We start from the raw sequence: 21,138 nt of genomic DNA on the forward strand, positions 1-21,138 counted from the left end.
TGTAACAGTATTTGAAACTAAATCAATTGTATTTCCACAGCTCTAATCTCTTTTTATTTATTTATTTGGCTTTACAGAATGAACAGTTAACAGTGTTTCTAACACTTTGGCAACATCGCCAATCTTTAGTGATTTTTTTATTTGTTTAGGTGACATTTTATTGCAGCACACAGATTTTTTTTCTTCTCATGCCAGTCATGAGAGTGGAGTGACACTGGAGCTGATGCCAACAATGTGCACTAAAGTCGCGTGAGCGAAATCAGTGATGCTTCTCTTTGAGATTCTTGTGATGTGGCTCAGTTCTCCAACTACCTACAGTTAAACACAGTTAGATTAGATTCAGATTTAATTTAATTGAAATCAAGTAGGTGACTTAAAAAGGTTATTTGAACCTTTACAGTGACAACAATTTCTGTTGTAGGTGTAATATAAAAAAAAGAAATTTTACTTTACCTGTTCCCACTTTCTGAGGATGAATGCAGCCACAGCGATGACACCAACACCCAGAAGCATGCAGTCTTCAGTCACTGGTACAAATTGTTCCCTGGTTTTCACAAATGATTGATGACATATTAAATCAGCGGTCCCCAACCCCCGGGCCTCGGACCGGTACCGGTCCGTGAGTCGTTTGGTACCGGGCCGCGAGAGTTGAGGCTCAGGTGTGAAATGTATAGTTTTCAGGGTTTTTATCGGTTTTCAGCGTTATTTTGTTATCGTTTTTATCGTTTACTCGGTTTTCCTTGATCTTTTCACGTGTGTTATGAATAAATTTTCTTTTTTTCGGTACCGGTACTAGTTTTATTTTGTTGTATTTATCCGCGACACCTTAAAGGCCGGTCCATGAAAATATTGTCGGGCATAAACCCGTCCGTGGCGCAAAAAAGGTTGGGGACCGCTCTATTAAATCACACAAAATCAAAAACAGTGGATGGGTAATTTTCTATACTGACATCAGTCTGTTGTGGCATTAAAAGTCTTTCAGCTTTCAGCTTTAGTTGATTAATTACAATTTTTTTTTCACTCCCAGCATTGTTTAAAAAAATAGATTACACAGTTTAGAAAACAGTCTCAAAATTTCAGGTAAATAACTCAAACTTGAGAGAAAATCACTAAGTTGAACTAAATTGAAATGTTCAGTAAGTAACCAGAAATTTTGAGGTGGATGGCAAAAAATGTTGGGGTTTTGTTTTTGTTTTTACGTGCAAGCAAGAGGACAAGAAGGGTTCAGATCCAGCCTGGGGCCTCTGTGCGGAGTCTGCATGTTCCCCCTGTGTCTGTGTGGGTACTCTGGGTTCCTCCACAGTCCAAACACATACATGGGGTTAGGTTAATGGGTATTTTTAAATTGACTGTAGGCGTGAATGTGAGCGTGATGGTTGGCTGTTTCTCTGTGTTAGCCCTGCAACATATTGCTGACCTGTTCAGTGTGTACTGTACCGCATCTCTCACCCTCTAAACTGGATAAGCAGAACAAAATGGATGGAAACAAGACTCCATTTCTGATGCAACATCCTAAATTATTATGAACACTAGTTGGCCTGACGAGCTGTAGGCTTTTGAATTAAGTGAAGTGACACTGAAGTATCTGTGTGGCAACCAAAAAAGAGCTGATCAAATTCTCTAAATACTAAAGAATGGCGCTTCAGGGCTTCCTGTATTACCTCCTTCAGCAGAGAATACAGCAGACCAAGCTTTATGAAAGGAAAGCAGATAAAGCTGTCCCATAATTCACAGCAACACATCATCAGACCAAAGGATCAATATGAATGATGTAAGTAATGCAGATCATGTAAATGTTGTTTAATTGTATGTTCAACTTTGTGCCATAACCTGCAAAGTTTTGAAAAAGGTAAAAAAAAAAAGAAAAAAAAAGGAAACGGGTCTTTAAATCAGGATTATGAGCTATTTAAAGTTTATTGTAATTCAGTTTGCTAACTCAGTCAGTTATGTCCTCAGTTTAATTGCTGCTGTATTGCCAACCTTTATGATTGCGATGAATTTTTTTTAACTTCAGTCAGAGAAAGCCTTAATATCGGCAGGAATTACACTGGATCTGGAAATATGAGCTGATGGGATGAGAAAGTAATCTCAGGGTAACAAACATTTCATTTCACTTTATAGGCCATTTATTTCTTTTTATTTAAATTTATAACTTCAGTAATGAAGTCATATTTTCACAGTTTCTCTATTATATGAGCTGTATAAAACAGTATTATAAGGAGAGTGAAAAGAGCAAATTAGATAGGATGAATCTTTTGTAGTCAGATTTCAGCACATTGCTGTCTTAATGTCAAAAACCACATTATTAAGCAGCTAATGAAAGTGCAGTCAGATTCTCTGAGCACTGTGGTTCTCTTTCCCTTTGTCCTTATGAATTCTTCAGATCTTTAATGGATCTCATGACATTTCCCATCAAGGTCACAGAAAAGTGATTGGACCATCTGACCTTTGAATGTTCTCCAAAGCTGCATGTCCATTCTACCATCTATCAGAAATATTTTCTTAAAGCCAAATCTAATACCTCTGTTCCTTGGATGGGCTGACACACTCAGTGGTTGCCATTAACAAGGTTTCATAGATGGCAGTCCTCTCCAGGCTGATAAACTGGAGAACATGGTGGCAGTAGTGATAAAGGTGCTTCAAAGGGACTGATGGCTCATTGTGTCCTACAAGAGTTTATGTAATCATCTCAAAGCACTGACATTAATATTTATAATATGTAATAAACTTTTCTGTGCATACATGGACCCTTACCGAGAACTTCCAGAAGTATTTCCACATAAGTCAGTGGGTTGAGGACATTCAGTCTGAATTTAAGCCCTTTCAAGACCATCAGCTCTGATTCCAGGAGAGCCTGTTTGGATACAGTGCAGCCGACTGAGTGTAGAAAGTGTACAGCAGTATTGTTGTCAATCATCTGCAAAAGGTGTGGAAGAATTATGCAAGATTATTCTATTTGCAATCTCAGGGTAACTGACATAAGTAATCAATCGCAAGGCAGAACTTGCATGACTGTGCAGAGACAGTTTGCTCGCAAGCTGAACACAGGAGAAGATGATCAGCGGGAATTTGTCCTTCAGTTTGTTATAAACAGCATCCTCATAACTTCTCGGATGATTAGAAGTTGCACCTTTAGGTGTGGGTGCGGTTATGAAATCTTCAATGTATTTGACCATGAACCTGGCAAAGATAATGATTATAATTATTATTATAAGTGACAGTATTCTAACTAAAACCAGTAATACGCAGGGTGTAACCAACAGGGAAAGTTACATGTGCTGCTCAATCATACCTTTGAAGTAATTCAACAGCGTGGTAACCAGCCAGCGGATCCAGTCTCAGTTCTTTAGTTATCAGTAAGATGTACTCTGAGTAACACAGGAGAGGAAGGCACAAGAGCAAAAAATAAAACATTCAAAATAATTTAGAAGCAACGTCATGTGTTCGTTAAAGGGACACTTAAACCCAAATTCAAATTTACCAATGTTTCCTCTGACCTGTAGTGGTGTTTAGAAATCTATGCGAGTTTGATGTGAGTTCCCCAGTTTAAGATATATTAGCTGCAGAGACGTCTACCTAGTGATTTTAACCCATAAAGTCCTCAGGAAGTTATTTACAGAGATCAGAGCTCTTTCCCCATAAACAACTATAGGACTGAAAGTCTTTTTGGAGCTGGAGAAATTGTTATGGATATTTAAATTTGCGGGTTTAGAGGAATTTTGGGTTGGCCACACTTTTTTTTAATCTATAATTAAATAATCTTAATAGTCTATTATTATTATTTAAAAAAGAAAAAAAAGAAAAGAAAAAAGGGGCAGGGATAGCTCAGTAGGTAAAGTGGTTGCCCCATGATTGGAAGGTTAGGAGTTTGAATCCACTGAACAGCTACCCTGAGGTACCCCTGAGCAAAGTACTGTCCCTACACACTGCTCCCTGGGCGCTGCACCGGTGACTGCCTCACTGGGTGAATGGGTTAAATGCAGAGGAGTAATTTCCCTATGGGGACTAACACATTATTATTACTATCCTTTGGAGTTGCACAGAGGAACTATTTTCTTCTCAGATCTAAAGCAGGCAAGTAAAAGAAGCATCCAGCTGAGGAGGGAAGCATCAATGTTCACATCCTGTCATGCTGGCACCAGCATAAACCTGGCATCATGCACATTTGGGTGCCAGTTTTTGCAGATACAGTTTGAAGATGTGGAAAATAGTTCTAGCTTTAATCCACATTCCAGCCCTTGCATAAGTTCATTAGATCTGGATAGATAACAAAAGAATAAGGTTATGGATAGAAGTGTCCAAAATGAGTTTAGGATGGGTGGGGTCCTTATTCTTAGAAATAGAATAAGTAAGAGAATAGTTTGAAGGTCATTTTACTTCATAGGCCACATAGAGCCCAATTTGATTTCACGTGGGCTGGACCACTACAAGTTACATAACCTGTGAGATAAATAAACCATAAAAAATATCTCCAAATGTTTCCATTTCCTTTAGTCTTAAAATTATGGACAGTTCATTCACACAACATATGATAAACAAGCTAAGCTTTCTTAAGAAAAAAAAAAAGTACAATTTCCACATTCATTACATGTACATGTTAGAGGATCTGCAAAGGTATTTGAGGTATTATGACTCAAACGTGACAAGGTTTAGAAATAAACTGTCCATTTTTTGTATCTCTGTTTCAAACCTTGCATTTCATCATTTTAAAAATATAATTTGGAAGTTATTATTAACTTCTCTGCATTCTCTGTGTATTATGTATTTGTGTTTTATGCTATTAAGCCATCCCACCTTCTGTTTTAATTTAACATCCCCTTTTCTTGTACTCTGTGATTTAATTCAGCTGTGTCTTTCTCCCCAGCTGTCTCTACCTTTCCAAATTGCCTGCCTGTGTATATACAGTCAGAGTGTCTGCTCACATTTCTCTACCTGCTTTCCAGCCTTAGTGTGTTTTTAGATTTAAGGTTTTAGCAGGTTAGTTTTCAGTTTTGAACCTAATGCTGCATCTTTTGGATTTAAAGCAACTTAATAAATGGCTTGCTTTAAGTTTCCCTTTGCCTACTTGAGACTTTACATTTAGGCCCTCATCTCTGCAACATTTGACAATAACAGGTGAAACCAACACTGATAAGCACTCCTCACAAGGCTGTTCCCATAAATCTTGCCATATAAACGGTATTTTAGCTGATTTGTGGGCTACAAGGAAGCATATGGATTCATTAAAAGTTATTATCACTGTTTTCCATTGCTCCTCCTGATCCTCTCTCACAGGATTTGTCTGCGGAGATGCTCCTAGATGGTAGACTCAGCTGCCTCAAGGAGTTTATATTGTGAATCGACCTCCATAATGACAGGGTTCACAGATCCAGATGTATGAAAGACTTCAGAGTGATTACAGGGTGCAATGAGGCTTAGTGGGCCATTCAGATGTAGTCCTATACAGCTTAGTCACTACCTGCTGACAAAAGACAGACTTCACCCTAAAGGCTTGAAATACACAAAAGACACTCTGCTGTAAGTCTAGTGTGTACACAGTAGTGGTTTATAATAGTTTATCTACCATGGATGATATGCTGCAGTTTTACTTTAAGTCTGCATTATTTTCACCTGGACTATTTTTTAACATTATTTTTATCTGAGCAAGGTCACTACAGTTAACTAAAACTAAATGAACAACTATAGGAGTAAAACATGTTAAAAACCTGATTTAGTTTAATTAATAAATTAATTTATTTTTCATAACCAAAGATGTTTTGTTTACTTAGAATACTAAATAAAAGTAATCCAAACATACATAATGATTTTAGTTTAGTTTTTGACAGTTTGGACAAGTTTGTCATTGAAGTCAGCCTCAGTTTGCTTTAGCACTTGTTTATTGGGCGTTTACAAGACTATAAAAAGACAGTTGGCCTCACAAAGTGTTGTGTTTGTATTGTGGCTCTTTACAACACATCTGTCTAGCAGAGAGCCAGCTGTTCTCTCTTATGCTAGCAGTATATTTCATGGTATAATACTTCTGCTGTGCCTTTTCTTTTAAATGACTGTAGTAAGCATTTTTTCTGTTTTATTTTGCTTCATTGCAGGGGTGCCCAACTCCAGGCCTTATGTGCCAGTGTCTTGGAGGTTTTAGATGTGTCCTTGATCCAACACAGCTGATTTAAATGGCTAAATTACCTCCTCAACATGTCTTGAAGTTCTCCAGAGGCCTAGTAATGAACTAATCATTTGATTCAGGTGTGTTGACCCAGGGTGAGATCTAAAACCTGCAGCACACTGGCACTTGAGGCCTGGAGTTTGAAACCCCTGCTTTATTGAATTTACTGAGCTATTTTTAAACTTTTTTTCCAGCTTCAAAAATAGAATTTAATTAAAATGTTCTTTCTTGTCACATTGTTTCAATGTATTAAGATTTTAACTTAATTTGATTTTTAACATTTGAGTTGTTTGAGTTATTTTCTTTATTTATTATAATTATTATATGTTATTATTTCTTATTGAACTAATTTATTCTGGCTTATTATGTTTTATTTTGTTATATGATTTCACTTAAGTTATTTTATAGGGTATGTAATGACCTGGTGGTTTTTATCACAGAAAATTCTCAAATTTGGGGTATATGAAGTACATAGCATACTTCATATACCCCAAATTTGTGTACTATATCCTCTCAACGCAGATCTGATAATGTCAGATTCTGAACTTCCCCCACCATTACAAAACAACAACAACAACAACAAGAAAAACGACTTAAAATAAAATAACAAAAACTAAAGTAATGAAAAAGGAAAGGAGAAAACAACATACAAAAAATATAAATAAACAATATGTAATTGTGAGGCATGTTAAGAAACAAAACAAACAAATAAAACTCTATAATAGTGAGCATTAAAAAAATCTACAAAAAACAACAAACACAAAACAACCACATCTAAAATTAAACAAAACAAATATAAAATCTCAGACATCTGGAGGAAGGTTTAAAAAAATCCAAATAAAAATAAAGAAATACATAATAATAAAACAAGTTCTACTTGGCTCATTGATAAATTTCAGTTAGCAGTAACGGAAAGAAAAACGGTTATTCACGTGATTCCAGCTGAAAATCTTGTGATATGTTTTTTTAATTACCGTTACGAATAAAAGACTTCAAACAAATGTTTTCTACAAATGAGCAATACTCACCAATGACTCTCTTATTTTTGAAATTCCCGCAATATTTCGTTGAACTCGGGAGGTCATCTTTGTTTCTTTTGTCCAGATTTACAAGAAAATCAGTCAGTAGGTCAAAAGAGGCCTCCCCGAATTTTACACCTGCTGTGTTACTTTTACTTGGAGACAAAAATAATCTTTTCGCCATTTTAACTTCAGTAACTTACTCTGAGCACGACAGACAGCTACATTTATGTGACAGACTACGCTTAAGTTGTATTTACTTTTTCAAAACTAGAAACCCATAAATAAATAACCTGCGTCTTATATTTTCCAAAAGATGGCGCTATTCCCGCATGCTTCCCCCGTAGGACCGTCTTCTAACAGGAACCAAAAACTACCTCTGCGACTCATTTGTAAGTTGCACACGTTGTTTCCTTGGCGGTTCCTCTCAGCGCAGATCTGATAACACCCGGATAGGACACACGCAGCGCGCTTTGACAGAGCAGAGTGTTTAGAATGCAGCGGCGCGTGTAACAGTCGTGAAAGCGCCGTGCTAACCTCACGAAGTGCAGATATGGCCGACAAAACGCCGCCTCAGAAATCCAACAATCCATACGCAACCAGGATAGACCCAACCAAAGAGGGTCTTTCTCAAGATCAAATGCATTTTATCAGACAGGTGGAACTGGAACAGTGGAAGAAGAGAACGTCGAAGCTGCGGACACGAAACGTGGTGACGGGACTCGCTATCGGTGCGCTCGTGTTGGGAATTTGTATCCTTGTCAAACGTCAACGCAAGGTGAGCTATGTAACGTTAGCGTAGCATGCTAACGTTAAGCTGTGTCCTCTGTTTAGGAGTTAGGTTAAGCGCGTTTACCAAGTATTAAGACAAACGCAAATGTATCGGCTTAGTCCAAATTTTAGACTTAAGTTAGAGTAATAGCTGTCAGTTTCATTGAATGCTAACGTGACAGCTAGCTCAGGTAGGTGTAAAACCATTTAAGTACTGCAAAAGGTAAACATCAGTGTTGTTGCGTTTAAAAGAGAATTCATTAAGAGAGTTTCAGGGTTGGTAATTTAACTTTTTACACATGGCAGCGAAAACTGGCCTCTGGAGCACCTCGTTTGAAGGAATTTATTATTCTGTTGATCAATGAAATTCATTAACTGAAAGCAATGATATTTCCTCTTGTGTTTTGGGATAAACGTGTTTCCTGAACGCATCACTGGCAGTTTGTAATGACAGATGTCGAAATCTGAAAATTTCATCCATTTCTGTAACAACTTTTATGGCAGTTAAGCGTGTCAGTAGCAGCCAGATGCTGCTAATCAAATGTACTTGATAAGTTTGCAGAGTTGCTTCTGAACAAACCATATGACTTCTTGAACAATGTCTCTTGGACAGACGAGACCAAAGTGGATTGACAGTAATGAACAGCATATGAGTACAAACACCTTACTGTAAAGCACAGTGGAGGTGTGATGATTTGTACTTGTTTTGCAACCATAGGATCCGGACACCTTGCAGTTTGTTTGTCCAACAGGTAATTCTTCTTCAGAATTGGGTCATCCAATAGGACAATGATCCCAAGCAGAGCAGCAAGTTATCCTACCTAATCATGGGATGTACTTAGTTTTTTCGGTAAATTTGTTTTGTTTTCATGCTTTCAAATATTTCTCTTAACCACTTGCTTCCAAATTAGACGGCTACACATTTTACTCAGTCTCCCAGGAGCGGATCATGGATGAGATCGATGAGGAGGCCAAGCGTGCGAGAATGCAGGGACCAAAAACCGGTGCCAACTGAGATTTAAGTGTCACCTGCTTGTTGTTGGACTTTGTTTCTGTCCTGCACTTAACGAGGAGGAGGACTCATGATGCCACTGATCATACTCCATGGCTGCCTGGCTGCTGTGTTCTTTTTTTGTAATGTTGAGACAGCTGGACTTTGTCTTGATTTGAAGACAGTTGTGTGGCTGACTTAAAACTAAGTGTGGTGTAGTTTTGAAGAAGTTTCCTGTCAGTGGTAAGGACCAATCCGCTGACTTGATTATGACCTTAGAAGCTATACTGTAGCACGATCGGCACCCTTTACCTGATGTTTCCAGCAATGATTAAAATAAAGGGAATATAAAAAAATAACAGTCAGCTAATGACTTAAAAATCTACAGTGGCCTTCAACAATAGAGAATGCCAGTGACACTGCAAAAATAATGTTATTTATGCTAATAAAGTTTTGATTTATGAAATAAAAGCCTCATGTATTAGATTGTTTAACAGCTATGTCTCTGTATGACCATTTATTTAAGAAAGAGACACAGATAAAGCAGTAAAAATGACACAAGACACCGTAATACTTAGAATCGCATTTATTTTCATCAAAATTTAATATATGGAGTTGGATCTAGCCACCAAATCTCAAGAGCAAAATAAGACATTGTTAGGGAAAGGCACAGATTCAGCATGGCAGGACAGCAGCTTTAGGAAGCAATACAATTATATATTTACATTCAAATAAATCTGGACTAGAAACTTTATTTCCTTGAATATATTAAGATTCGGGAGTTTAGGTGGCAAGAAATTCAGTGTGTGATGGGAATATTTTAAGGCCACAGCTACAGATTCACAGCTTTGACTGATTCCTCTACACCCCACAAAAATAGACATTGTTTAAAACCGTGGGTGGGTAGATCATCACTTCTGTGATCAAACATGAAACGGGAGATTATCATCTACCTCTCTTATGGGGAAAAAAATGACAGGAAAACTCGTCAGCTCTCGCTTGAGTGAATAGTTTTACACACAACTGTGTTAAATGACTGAGAACTACAAGTGGACTTGCTAAAGTGCACAATGTGCTTGATCTCTGGAACAAGCGACAAATCAGACTTTTGTTTGAGAAAGGATTAAGGTAGCTGAAGTATTTAATTTGCTCCTAAATTGTAAACATGATCTATAAATGAATTCCGTTATATACACATGTACAGTTAACAGGAATTCAGTAGTATAAAGTATAGGTGGATTTTCTCACCATCTATTCCCCCCTCCTTTTTTTTTTTTAAAACCAGCTACCAGATTTTGAAAGTGATGCGTAACATTTTTACACTTGTGCACCATTTAACTGAACTTCTGCCCATGTGTTTAAAACTAAATTTGCCTTTTGCTGAAGAATCGTACAACATTTCTCACTGTTGGGACACGATATCTTACTACACAGCTGTACAATGGAGAAAAAAAAAAATCACCTTCACTACATCTGAAATTATCAGTGATTGCAGTCAAACGTCTTCAAGCTGAGTCTAGAGAAAACATAGGTGTCCAAATCACTAAAGGAAGCCAGATAAAGACTACAACAAATAACTGAATGAAGCCCCTGGAAGGCATTGATCACAGTTCTACCAAAAAAAAATGTTCACTGTGCAGCTGCTGAGACATCTTTACCAAACTACAGCGAGTGAGGTGTGTAATAGCTGTCAGTGTGTGTGTGTGTGTGTGTATGTCAGCCTCACTGTTCACATTTCTGTGCTCAGACTAGGTTAACAGCTATCAGACAAGCAGGAAAACAGCAACTGTTGTCGTTCTGCGTCAAAATCCTGGTAAAGTGCTGCAACTCTGCAGCTGCGGCACGGCATACCGCCGCTTGACTGCGTTCAGGCAAAAAGATAAAAATAATGTCGTGATGCGACACTGTGCAGAGCACTGCGGCAGCCTGGAATGAAGGTGGTTACGTCCGAACCGTTGGGATCTGACAGTTTATTTACAAAGAGCAGACACGAACGTGTCACTTGGCTGCTATTCTGTGCTTCAGCTGCAACAAGTTCACCAGGTCGAGATAATGGGCTGAAATCTGGAGGTTACACTTCCTGTGTAAATCCAGCTCCACTGGCGATGAGTTTCTATACATTTGAGGTAAGTGGCCATGGGCGGACAGGGAGCGGTTTGCAGATAGGTGTGCCAGGGTTAAAGCGATCCTCCTACGGGACAGGTTTGACCACTGCAGTCACACTTCAGATGAGGTAGTCCAGATAACGGCGTGCTTGGCTTGGAGTTTGTTACTAGAAAAGTGAAATATAAGAATACGATTTAGAACAATGCTTTTTTGTTGTGTATGGAGGACAATGGTTAAAGGGTGTCTACAGAGTATAAACCTCTCCTGACATTTTTGCCTCCTCTACACATTCAGGTCAGAAAATGTAACTCAATCTGTTGGACCAAGTCTTTGAGGCTGTTTTTATAGGCGTTGAAACAGTTAGCAGTAACAGTTGGATGATAAAACACATTAGCTGCCTTAATGGATGTAACAGTTTAAGCTAAACACTGCATATAAAAGATGCACGTGGCAATTGTGACATCACCCATTAGTAATTGAAGCCTCAAGCTAAGTGTTTTTGCAGTCATGACCTATTAGCAAGTGAAGGCTCCGTTTTGAAGATGGCTTTCAAAACCATCTGAGAAACCGATGGACGCTGCACACTGGTAGGCTAATGACTAATGGATGTAACTCAGGTTTATCCTCCATTCTGACTCTGGGTGGTATTATAATTTACAAAATGAACATCATATTGTACTGAATAAGACACAAAACTTGTAATTGAGTGTTTCATGATGTCAGACATCAAGGGAAGGCAACTGGAGGAGTTGCCCCCTGCTGGCCATTAAAAATAATGCAAGTTTAAGGCTCTTCAGTATTGGCCTTACTTTCCAGACCCAGAAGCTATGGCCATCTTTTGCATACAGACTATGTTTTAGATCCAGGGATTTAATGGAAAGATGCTTTTTAAGTTTAGTGACAAATATGAGGCCAATGAGTCAAGGCAACGAGAATAACGATTACTCTTGGTGGTTCAGGCTTTGTTGGTTTAGACTTGGGACAATCTAATTTGGATCAACAATAATATTTTTTGCTTTCTTGTTTTCACATTAATAAACAACTGGAGGACCACGTTTACATTTCAGCTCACTCTCATGTTGAGGACAATCAGAGGAAAAACATTTTTTATGTGAATTTCAATTGGAAGTTTTTTCTTAATTTGAATTTAATGGCGTTTTAAAAACGGCATTAAAATAAAGGCATGAATTCGTTTTTATGGCTACACCTGTGTGTTTATGTTAATTAATGTGCAAACAATCGCTAAATTTAACTTGTTTATACCTGCACCTTGTTTCATTTGTCATATAATCAAAAGCTTGTTAAGGAAGTGCTGACTCACCATTCTACTTAGGTCTGTGGCAAAAGTGACGCCTTTAAAAGGTTTGTCCTGCGAGCCACTGCTGCTGCCTCCGAGAGAGTTTCTCCTAATGATACCTTAAAAAGCAGTACATGACTTATAAAACTCATTCAGACTCGAAGCTGTTGCATATTTACATGATAATAACTCTAATAAAGAAGGGAATATTCTTTGTTACCTTGAAGCGGTAACATCTCCAGTCGCTGAAGGCTGTTCCTGCGAGACGAAGGAAAACCGTTTCCTTTGGAGAGGCGGCGCTGTCGGCTGGACAACATAGCAGCAGGAGAGACGATGCCCGGAGGGGGGACCTTTCCCATCTTCTTATAAAGTTCCTCAATTTCTCTTTTCTGGGCAGCCTGCAGAGCCAGAACTTCTGCCAGATGTCTGATAAGGGACAAAAAGAAGCACATTTAAAGACTCACTCAATCAGAGTTTTAATTTAGGTCTTTGATTAAGTTATGTACTGAATTTGAACATGACTTTGGGAGAGTGGGGGGTTTTATCTAAACACAATCAATCTGTTTACAGTAAAGACAATAAGTCTGTTCTCTTGTCTGGCAAATCTCGACATCTCCTCGTTATTCTTTATATCAAAACAGACAATTTTTTTTCAGTGCTCTCAAACTCAATTTGATACCCAAAAGACTGCCAGATATGAACCCTCATAATGTAGCTCGTCTAGGTACACAGTTTAAAATGTTCCTGAAAAAGCTTTTTTGTTATACGTTACCTTAAATATCTTAAGTGGTGTCACTTACTTCTCTCTGAGCTCCTGAAGCTCTTCCAGCATGTCCTCATCTTCACTGTCTGAGTCATCACTGCTTAGGTAGGGAGCACTGCGGTTATACGTCATCATCCATAAATTGTGAAGGGCATTGGTGTACTGTGGACTGTCCGCTGCTCCGTCCCACAGCCTCCCCTCTGTATCAGCAGCCGTCACAGAGAGCCCGCTGTCTGCAGACGTTCCCAACAGGCTCAGGCTGTACGCCCTTCGACGGCTTCTCCTCCTCCCCCTTGGCTGTTCCCCGATAACCTCTTCCTCATCTTCATCTTCCTCTTCCTGCTGCTCCTGGCTCACTGCCCATCCAGCCTGCCCGTCGGCCTCCTGTTGGACTCCCGAAGAACTTTTGCGGGGTTGTGGGTGAGGAGGGGTCATTGTGAGGGAGGTGACCAGGCTCGCCTCAGACTCAACCTGCTCCTCTGTGCTGCTCTCCGACTGGTTGCTGCTGTTCTCTGCGGGCTTGGGGGCTGCAGGTGCAGGCGCATCAGGCAAAGGGATGTCCATGCTGGGCGTCACCTGGAATCGTCCAACAGTCACTGATGCAGACTGAACTTCTGCAGTGTAGAGGAAGAAAATGCGTACATGTAAAGGTTGTCAATCACAGCTAATCATAGACTAAACAGCAGCAACTGTTCTCTAACCTTTTTACACTGTACAGTTTAACAATTTACATTTTTGTACTGCTCATGCCACTTGTTTTAATGTGTTTAACTTCAAGGAAAAAGGTCATTTTTGCATTGTTCTATTAAATTTATATTCTTTTATTTCCCATCCTCTTTTATTCTCTTTTTTTAATGTTTGTAATTTGTTAGAGTGTATTCTCCAGTGTGCTTTGTGACTTCTGAATGCTAACAGCACTGTTTAAACCAGTATTGTTTGCTTACATGGTCTCCTTACACACTTTTACTCTGCTTGCATGTTTGAATAGAGGCCTCGCCACATTAAGGGATGTTTAAAACCAGCTAGCTTTAAATGTAGGCTCTCCAACATGGAAGTCTGCACCAGTGGAGCATGAGGTAGAGTTGTGTATCGGTAGATCGGTTCCCGGCTACTCCGGGGATATAAGGAGAAAATGCTACACACTTAAAGATATCAGTTTGCGGGATAAATCACTGCAGATGCTAACTGGAAGTTCCCGTTTCTGTCAGAGAGAGGCAAGCTTGCTATTCTACTTCTACCCGACTACTTAATTAAGAGACCCTTCAACAACCACAAGTGACTCCGCAGGGATTTACACTCGTCACGGATTGGTGGGTGTAGAGGACGAGATGGAATGTAGCCCAAGTGTGACTGCATGTGCTCACATCTGGAGGCAATTTAGGGTTTTAAAAGGCCTGCAGTGCTTCGATTTGCCCACTGAGTGTCCTCCTTACAGTAAATGCAGAACGAGTCTGGGTCTGTGCCCACTAAAACAGAGGGACTCTGTTGAATATGGGCTTCTGAGGAGGGTATAAATACTGTCAGGTGTGGACATGGGAGGAGAGGCCTTTAATGGGCACAGCTGCTCGCTGATTGGCCTTTGTCAGTGGGCCGGGCCGCAATAACACCTACGTTTGTGTTCATATTGAATGGAACATTAAATCCAGACTTGCGCTTACGCAATAGCTCTGAGGCACCAGTAATAAGTGATAATGTCAGCAGAGACAGAAGGAACTAGGATTGCAGAAGGAAAAAACTCAAAAAGCAAATGTACAATAAACATGTCACGAGCAGGAAATAATAAAGTCAGTGTTTGAAAAGAAGAAAAATTCCAAGGATACACTCTCTGGATAAGTGCTTATCTAAGCGTAGCTCTGCAGAAAAAGCAGACTTTGGATTGCAGTTTTCTTCAAAACTGCTCATCCATAAATATGTGAGTGATTAAACACTCAAAGACAAAATATATAAAATATTAATAAAAGCATGTTGAGATTTAGAGTACTACTTAGAGTATTAGAGTAGTACTTAGGAAATCTTGTGAGAACTTTCTGATAGGAAAGGTAGGAGTTGGTTTTATGGTTAAAGTTTATGTTACAGTTAGCATGAGGGTTTGCGATGTAGGACTATAACTGGTAACAGAGAGCAACTTCTAGCCAGAATATGAGAACCGCTTTTCAAAACCACTTCAAACCCAAAATCACACTTACTTTAGTCTTTTGTAATACTTATAAATCAATCACGGGATAACAGCTTGCTATCTTCCTGTTCAATAAATAAAACTATGTACCCAGGAGAAGAACTCTTTAGTAGTTAACCAGTGCAACTATGACACAAATATAGAGTTTAAAAAAAAGAAACTACATCTGTTATATGAGGTTGGTGTCTATGCTTGTGCAGTTGCTGATCACATTATTGTTTGTTTATGAAGTAGTTAATGATCTCCAGTTATTTAAAAGCTGAACATCACTGCTATGGCCTTTTAGTGATGCAGAGACCTGCTTGAAAAACATGAGAACACGCAAATAATTTCTTACCAGATTTGGGGGAAGAAGCTTTTGGTTTGGGGGTACTTGTGTTCTTCTCTGGCACAGCGGGGTGCAACCGGCTGTTGAAAGATGATAACTAAACAGAGGGAACAAATATTATTCGCACAAGTGCTGCAGCAGACCAGACACGACTGATACTCATTAAATGCCATTTTAAAATTCAACCAATAAATCAGTGTGATGGAAGTCCCCGTCTACATGCTAATTTACATTCAATTATTCTAATTAGCTCCATGCAGTGAGGAAGAAATTGCAGTCATATAAAGTGTTCAGAACTATAATGTAAAAATGACTAATGAGAATTATTGATAAAGATTAATGAGCTAATCACTCCCATATTAAAAATTGCTTTAGAAGAATCAGAACTAAAATAACTCACAGTGTTTTCTGGGCTCTCCGGGGGTGATGGTGAAAGATCTGATGAGCTTGAACTTGAATTCGAACTGGAGACCTCTGGTCTGGGTTTAGCTGGAGCTGGAGCTTGGGCTGAGGTTGGGGGCATGTGACTCCTTTCCTGGGTCCGGCTGGGGGAACCGGTGAGTCCAACCTGCTGTGCAGGAGGAGGTGGAGGAGGAGTGGAAGCCATAGATGGTGGGGTGGCAGGATGGGGCCACTGTGGAGGATTGCTGTGAGTTAAATTAGCTCCATCCATTTGAGGCATATGCTCGGGGCTGTAGTAGACATTGTTCTGCACTGGGATCCCCCCTGCAGGGTAAGAGGCCTCTACTGGTGAAGTCTGGTAAGGTTGAGGGTAGACAGAGGGGTAACCTGGCTGTGGAGCCATATGACTGTGTAGGTGGGGGAGAAAGCTTGGATATGAGGGCAGCCCTTGGGTGGGAAGGCCTGCAGGAGGGATAAAAGACTGAGCCATGCTCATTGCCATGGAGATTACATTGGCTAAGGAAAAAAGGGGCTGCGAGTGGGGGGGCCACATGGTGGGAGTTTGAAGGGCAGGAGGGGATATGTTAACAAATTCCGTGTTGACAGGACTTGGGGTCTCACTCACAGGACTCGGCGAGTTCGGGGTTGGGGAGGGAACAGAGGGGAAGGTGGGGTTACTGGCTACACGTGTGAGGGGAGGATGGATCCCTGCTGGCTTGGGTGAACCAGGAGACCCTGGATATGGGAATGGAAAGTGGGTGTGGTTCATAAAGGGCAAGTGGTATTGCTGGTGATTAGGCAGGAGAGACGTAGGGCGGTGATGGTGCTGATTATGAAGAGGAGAACCTAGAACACAAAGAGACAAGCGGAGCTTAATTCAACATATCAAGTAAATGACCTTAGACTAGATTAGAAAACCTTTTCTGTTGTTGTACAATGTAAAATATATTAAAATTAGGGGCATTGATCTTGTTTGTGCTCGACCCAGTGAGTTAGGTTCGATCATATCGTTTCTTTCCTCTCCTCGTTTTGTCAGTCTGATTCTTACCTCTCCCCGCCTGCCAATATAATCACCATGAGGAGCATAGAGTAAATGTTTCCCGTCCTTTTAGATAATGGGCTTCCATGGTGAACAAAGACATTTTGTTTAAAGCAGCATCGGACCATAATTGCATCTGATCGCTGGAGCAGTTGCACACCAGGCTTACATGGCCCTGAGGGATTTAGCATCAATGGAGCAAGTGAGGCTTTCATGTCAACATTTTAGAGGAGTTTAAATGGGATGCACGTGTGTGTATGTATACAAGACTGTGGGTCTAATTGTCAGATTAAAGAAGTCAAGATTTTTACATCACTCCTTGGGGAATAGCTTAGGACGCCAGTACCCAGCCCCATCCATTGATTGGCCATCTACCTCAACAATGGCTCCACAGTTATAAACCACACCTCCAGTTGCTGATGATGCAAACCAGCCTGTACTTTTTCCAAGCTGATGGAAACAGGTTAGGCAACACTCTAATGTGGCCAAGAAGCATTACCAAAGCAACCATGCACCAGACGTCAAGCAAAGAAGGAACACGAGAGAAGAGGGAATGAGGATGTACAGATGGCAATGCGGTTGCACGTGAAGGATGTGCGCAGTTAAAGTGACTTTAAATGGCTCTCTTTTCAAGAGAGAGTCTCTGACAGGGAAATTCAGCAGGAGTTTGTTCTGGCAAGCAGATGTTGCTGACTATCGCAGGAGCGGAGAACCCTCATGCTTTACAGTGACAGCATTCACAGCTCCCTAAAAGCTAGAAAGCGCCCTTCAGGTGAGGTAATTACCCAGGAGGCCTTGCTGCGAAGCAGAGACAGACGAAGGCTTTGAGGTGTAGTGATGGCGGATGGCGCCATGCGAATGTCTGAACAATACCAAGAACAGGCCCTGAGGAGGGGAGGAGGTTTACGAGGTAGCTGAGCTTTGCTTTGACTTATTCTATGCCAAAGGACTGTAACAATTTTTCAGTGTGCTGAAACAGTAAACAATGCTCGGCCTCTTCGCGCAGGGACCGGAGGGAGGGGCGGAGAGCCATTTACCTGGGGCGTTGTGGAAAGACTGTGAGCGTATTAGAGGTCGCACAGGTGAAGTAATGTCTGCACTGGAGACCTCTCCATTGGGACATGGTGGCGAGCCACGTACCCCTACACTCGGTTTAGCCACACTGCAGTCTAAGACGAGACACAAACATGCATGAGTCGATGCTCTTTCACAAATGATCATGCATAGGCAAAGAAATGCAAGTTAGTCTCACATGCATCTCAGACACACACACACACACACACACACACACACACACACACACACACACACACACACACACACACGATGGTACTTTTAGAATTAGAGGCTGATTCACTTTCAGATTCCTACCATCTTTTTCTGCTTAAAGAGCATCAAATCATCCAGTTTGCCATTTAATGGATGAATTCAGTTAATCAGAAAACATGTGAAACTCACCAGGCAGAGAAGAGGACGAGTGTGTTCGAGGCAGGGCGTGATTGTGCAGATTAGGCTGTAAAAGAGCACATTTGATAAATTCAGTCTCTCCTTCCAAAAACACTGAAACACTCTGTCCTGTATTGGATATTAAGGCCTGCTTTCTCACTTCAAAGCCCCTTCACAAGTTTGATGATTAGCTCTAATAGCTGGTTAGAGGCATGACTGGAGAACTGCTGCTAGTTTGAGGTCTACATTTATCACGGTGCCAAAGAGAACACCTTAATTTACTGCTTTTAAGATGGAAAACATCAAGTCATCAAATCTGAGTGTCAAGCCACACAAACACTAGACCTTGGCCCTCCTCGTTTGATTATTTCAAAGTCTCATTTAGTAATTTAGGATGTCTGTAATAAATGTTTTCAAGCTCAAGCTATTTTTTGTTAGGAGTCCTCATAAGCTAACTCAGACATGAGATCCAGGCAATGACACTTTTCTGTAGACTCTAACACAGAGGTGGGCAATTCCAGTCCTCGAGGGCCGGTGTCCTGTAGGTTTTAGATATCACCCTGGGTCAACACACCTGAATGACTTGATGAGTTCATTACCAAGCCTCTGGAGAACTTCAAGACATATTGAGGACGTAATTTAGCCATTTAAATCAGCTGCATGGATTAAGGACACATCTAAAACCTGCAGGACACTGGCCCTCAAGGCCTGGAGTTGCCCACCCCTACTCTAACAAGTCAACTAAAAACATGTGTGTCTTTGAGTACCTTCTTTCTATTTCCTTTTGATTTTGTATCACTTTACATTGTAAAACTGCAGTTATTTTGTGAATTTTGACTGTTAAAAGCACACAAGCAAACATCAGTTGCTTTCCTTAAAGTTTTTTAATCCCCTCACATTTGTTTTAGAGCAGGGGTGTAAAACATAAGTCCCACTAGCCAAAATCAAATTTGAAGCATGTGGAGGAGGGCATACAGTTTGGACTTTTTTTTAAAAACTATTTTCATAAGTTTTACAACTTTTTCTACTAATACAGACATTCCCCAAGGCCATTCATACTACACCAAAGTAAATAAGTATTAGATTTCTGTAATTTTACAAATTCACTACTTACAATTTAATTCTAAAGAGTCATGTTGACCGATTTTTCATTTACTTTTTCGTATACTGAAATATCTCAGGAATAAGTAGTAGTAGTTAAGTAGTAGAACAGGGATATTCACTGGCCTGGCTCACGTAAGATCAAAATAGATCAAACAAAATCTACAGGATAGTGTGTTCTGGGTGAACAAACTCACTAGTATTTTTATTCTTGGATTTAATTTATATATTATTACATCCTTTAAAGGTGTTTCCAGCCTCCTCTGTAGTCATTTTTCAGTGCTGCCGTGTCCACCAAGCTAAACTAACCTGGTGAAATGGTAAAGAGTGCACAGCAGAAATCGCACGAGTGCTGTTTTTGTTTTGTTTGTCCACTGGTATGTAGAGTGAGCTAAGAACAGCTAGACAAGCAGGACTTTCCAGGGATTTAATCTCCATTTATAGAATTTATTAATAGAGTCCCGGCACAATGCCCCACCTCAGCATTACAAGAGCCAGAGTAGAGGCGCTGTGGACAGATGAGTTTCTGGGCTTGTCAGTCTCTTCCTGACTTCCTGTTGGTCTGTTTTCTTTCTCTTTTTCTTTTTTCCCCCTTGACAATTTAGGACTGCAGTCATATTATCTCTCAGCTGTAAGGGGATGTGGCTACGCATGCAATACACATCAAAAGTGAAGCTATAAACTTAAACTCAACCAGGCCAAAGTGTTCTGTTGAACCTGAGATCTTTGTCCAGATATTAATGTGAAAAGAAAAGAAAAACATCATTGTTTTCCTAAACAATATTCCATAAGCAGCAACTGGAAATGCTTTCACATTAACACAGTTTTCTTTAGAAGCTTTTTCAAGTATCAGGTGTATTTGTCATTGAACAATTCCCATTTTTATGTTGGAAACAAGATAAATAGATGGTAAATAGTAGTTATGGCTCTAACTTCCCTCTTTTTGCCCATTATTTCTCAATCTCTATGATCATATTTTTTTACCAAAGGGACAAGAATGGTTGTTTCTTGTGGAAGTGGAAAATATCCTGGCAGAACAGATGATTCTCCACAAGTGGACAAGCTGTACCTGTTACACATTAGGTCATATCTTGTACGGGGACTACACTGCTCCCAACAAGTCAGTTCATTTTACAGTTTAACAAAACCTGGATTCATAAAAGCTTAATTCATCCAAGCATAAATTATTTTACCCACTCCCTGTGGGCAGATATGCTGGAAAGTTCATTATGTTGTTAGCCGTGGAAAGGATTTGTGGTTACGGAAACAAATACAAAAAAGGAAACACATGATTTAATGTGTTTTATGATATTAACACTTTAAGTGAAAGCTCTTCTTCAGGTGGCTTTAAGAACACTTAAGAACAACCTTTAATCTTGAAGGGTTAACCTCAGGAAGGACTGTGGACAGTGACGTTTTTTATTACCAGTGGACAGGACATTACTCTGAAGTGTTGCATTTGTCCCAGATTTATGGGTCTGTCATTGATCAGCGCAGAGAGATGTTGTAATTTATGATAATAAGCACTGTAAAACACAATCA

General features: G+C 39.9%; 3 protein-coding genes across 5 annotated transcripts in view; 1 reads left to right on the forward strand and 2 right to left on the reverse strand.

Annotated features, from left to right (window-relative positions):
• Positions 1-26: 26 nt before the first annotated feature.
• Positions 27-7,636, reverse strand: cntd1 (cyclin N-terminal domain containing 1). Of its 2 annotated transcripts, XM_087844801.1 has the most exons (8): positions 7,186-7,636; positions 3,293-3,368; positions 3,009-3,180; positions 2,755-2,917; positions 2,522-2,666; positions 1,200-1,295; positions 454-544; positions 27-312 (listed from the first exon to the last, which is right to left on the reverse strand). In XM_087844801.1, exons 1-8 carry the CDS (start codon positions 7,358-7,360, stop codon positions 196-198), a joined length of 1,035 nt encoding a protein of 344 aa, XP_087700927.1. In that variant the 5' UTR covers positions 7,361-7,636; the 3' UTR covers positions 27-195. The 2 variants fall into 2 exon arrangements, with proteins under 2 accessions (XP_087700927.1, XP_087700928.1); XM_087844802.1 differs by lacking the exon at positions 1,200-1,295 and having other exon boundaries at positions 7,186-7,632.
• On the forward strand, positions 7,618-9,409 carry coa3a (cytochrome C oxidase assembly factor 3a). Its single transcript, XM_006790923.3, has 2 exons — positions 7,618-7,928; positions 8,859-9,409. Exons 1-2 carry the CDS (start codon positions 7,730-7,732, stop codon positions 8,960-8,962), a joined length of 303 nt encoding a protein of 100 aa, XP_006790986.1. The 5' UTR covers positions 7,618-7,729; the 3' UTR covers positions 8,963-9,409.
• Positions 9,410-9,509: 100 nt separating this feature from the next.
• wnk4a (WNK lysine deficient protein kinase 4a) overlaps positions 9,510-21,138 on the reverse strand; it is a 46,648-nt gene continuing 35,019 nt past the window's right edge. Inside the window, exons 14-21 of one of the 2 annotated variants that reach the window (XM_087844798.1) lie at positions 18,508-18,562; positions 18,087-18,218; positions 16,009-16,856; positions 15,618-15,705; positions 13,142-13,718; positions 12,562-12,767; positions 12,366-12,460; positions 9,510-11,210 (exon numbers count right to left, since the gene is read on the reverse strand). In XM_087844798.1, the coding sequence (XP_087700924.1) occupies positions 11,208-11,210; positions 12,366-12,460; positions 12,562-12,767; positions 13,142-13,718; positions 15,618-15,705; positions 16,009-16,856; positions 18,087-18,218; positions 18,508-18,562 (2,004 nt within the window). In that variant the 3' untranslated portion in view covers positions 9,510-11,207. The remainder of the gene's footprint in view (positions 11,211-12,365; positions 12,461-12,561; positions 12,768-13,141; positions 13,719-15,617; positions 15,706-16,008; positions 16,857-18,086; positions 18,219-18,507; positions 18,563-21,138) is intronic. The other variant, XM_087844799.1, reaches the window with a different exon arrangement.

This window comes from Neolamprologus brichardi, chromosome 8 (assembly GCF_056152115.1).
Source record: "Neolamprologus brichardi isolate AB-2024 chromosome 8, ASM5615211v1, whole genome shotgun sequence".
Classification (NCBI taxonomy): domain Eukaryota; kingdom Metazoa; phylum Chordata; class Actinopteri; order Cichliformes; family Cichlidae; genus Neolamprologus; species Neolamprologus brichardi.

Bases quoted from the DNA above. Each gene is read 5' to 3' on its own strand.
- coa3a (XM_006790923.3), top strand. From the start codon at position 7,730: ATGGCCGACAAAACGCCGCCTCAGAAATCCAACAATCCATACGCAACC. The intron at 7,929-8,858 runs GTATCCTTGTCA...CTTCCAAATTAG, and splicing joins TGCGCTCGTGTTGGGAATTT to ACGGCTACACATTTTACTCA.
- cntd1 (XM_087844801.1), bottom strand. From the start codon at position 7,360: ATGGCGAAAAGATTATTTTTGTCTCCAAGTAAAAGTAACACAGCAGGT. The intron at 2,918-3,008 runs GCAAGTTCTGCC...CACCTTTTGCAG, and splicing joins AACTGTCTCTGCACAGTCAT to ATGATTGACAACAATACTGC. The intron at 545-1,199 runs GTAAAAACAAAA...TGTGAAAACCAG, and splicing joins TCTTGTCCTCTTGCTTGCAC to GGAACAATTTGTACCAGTGA.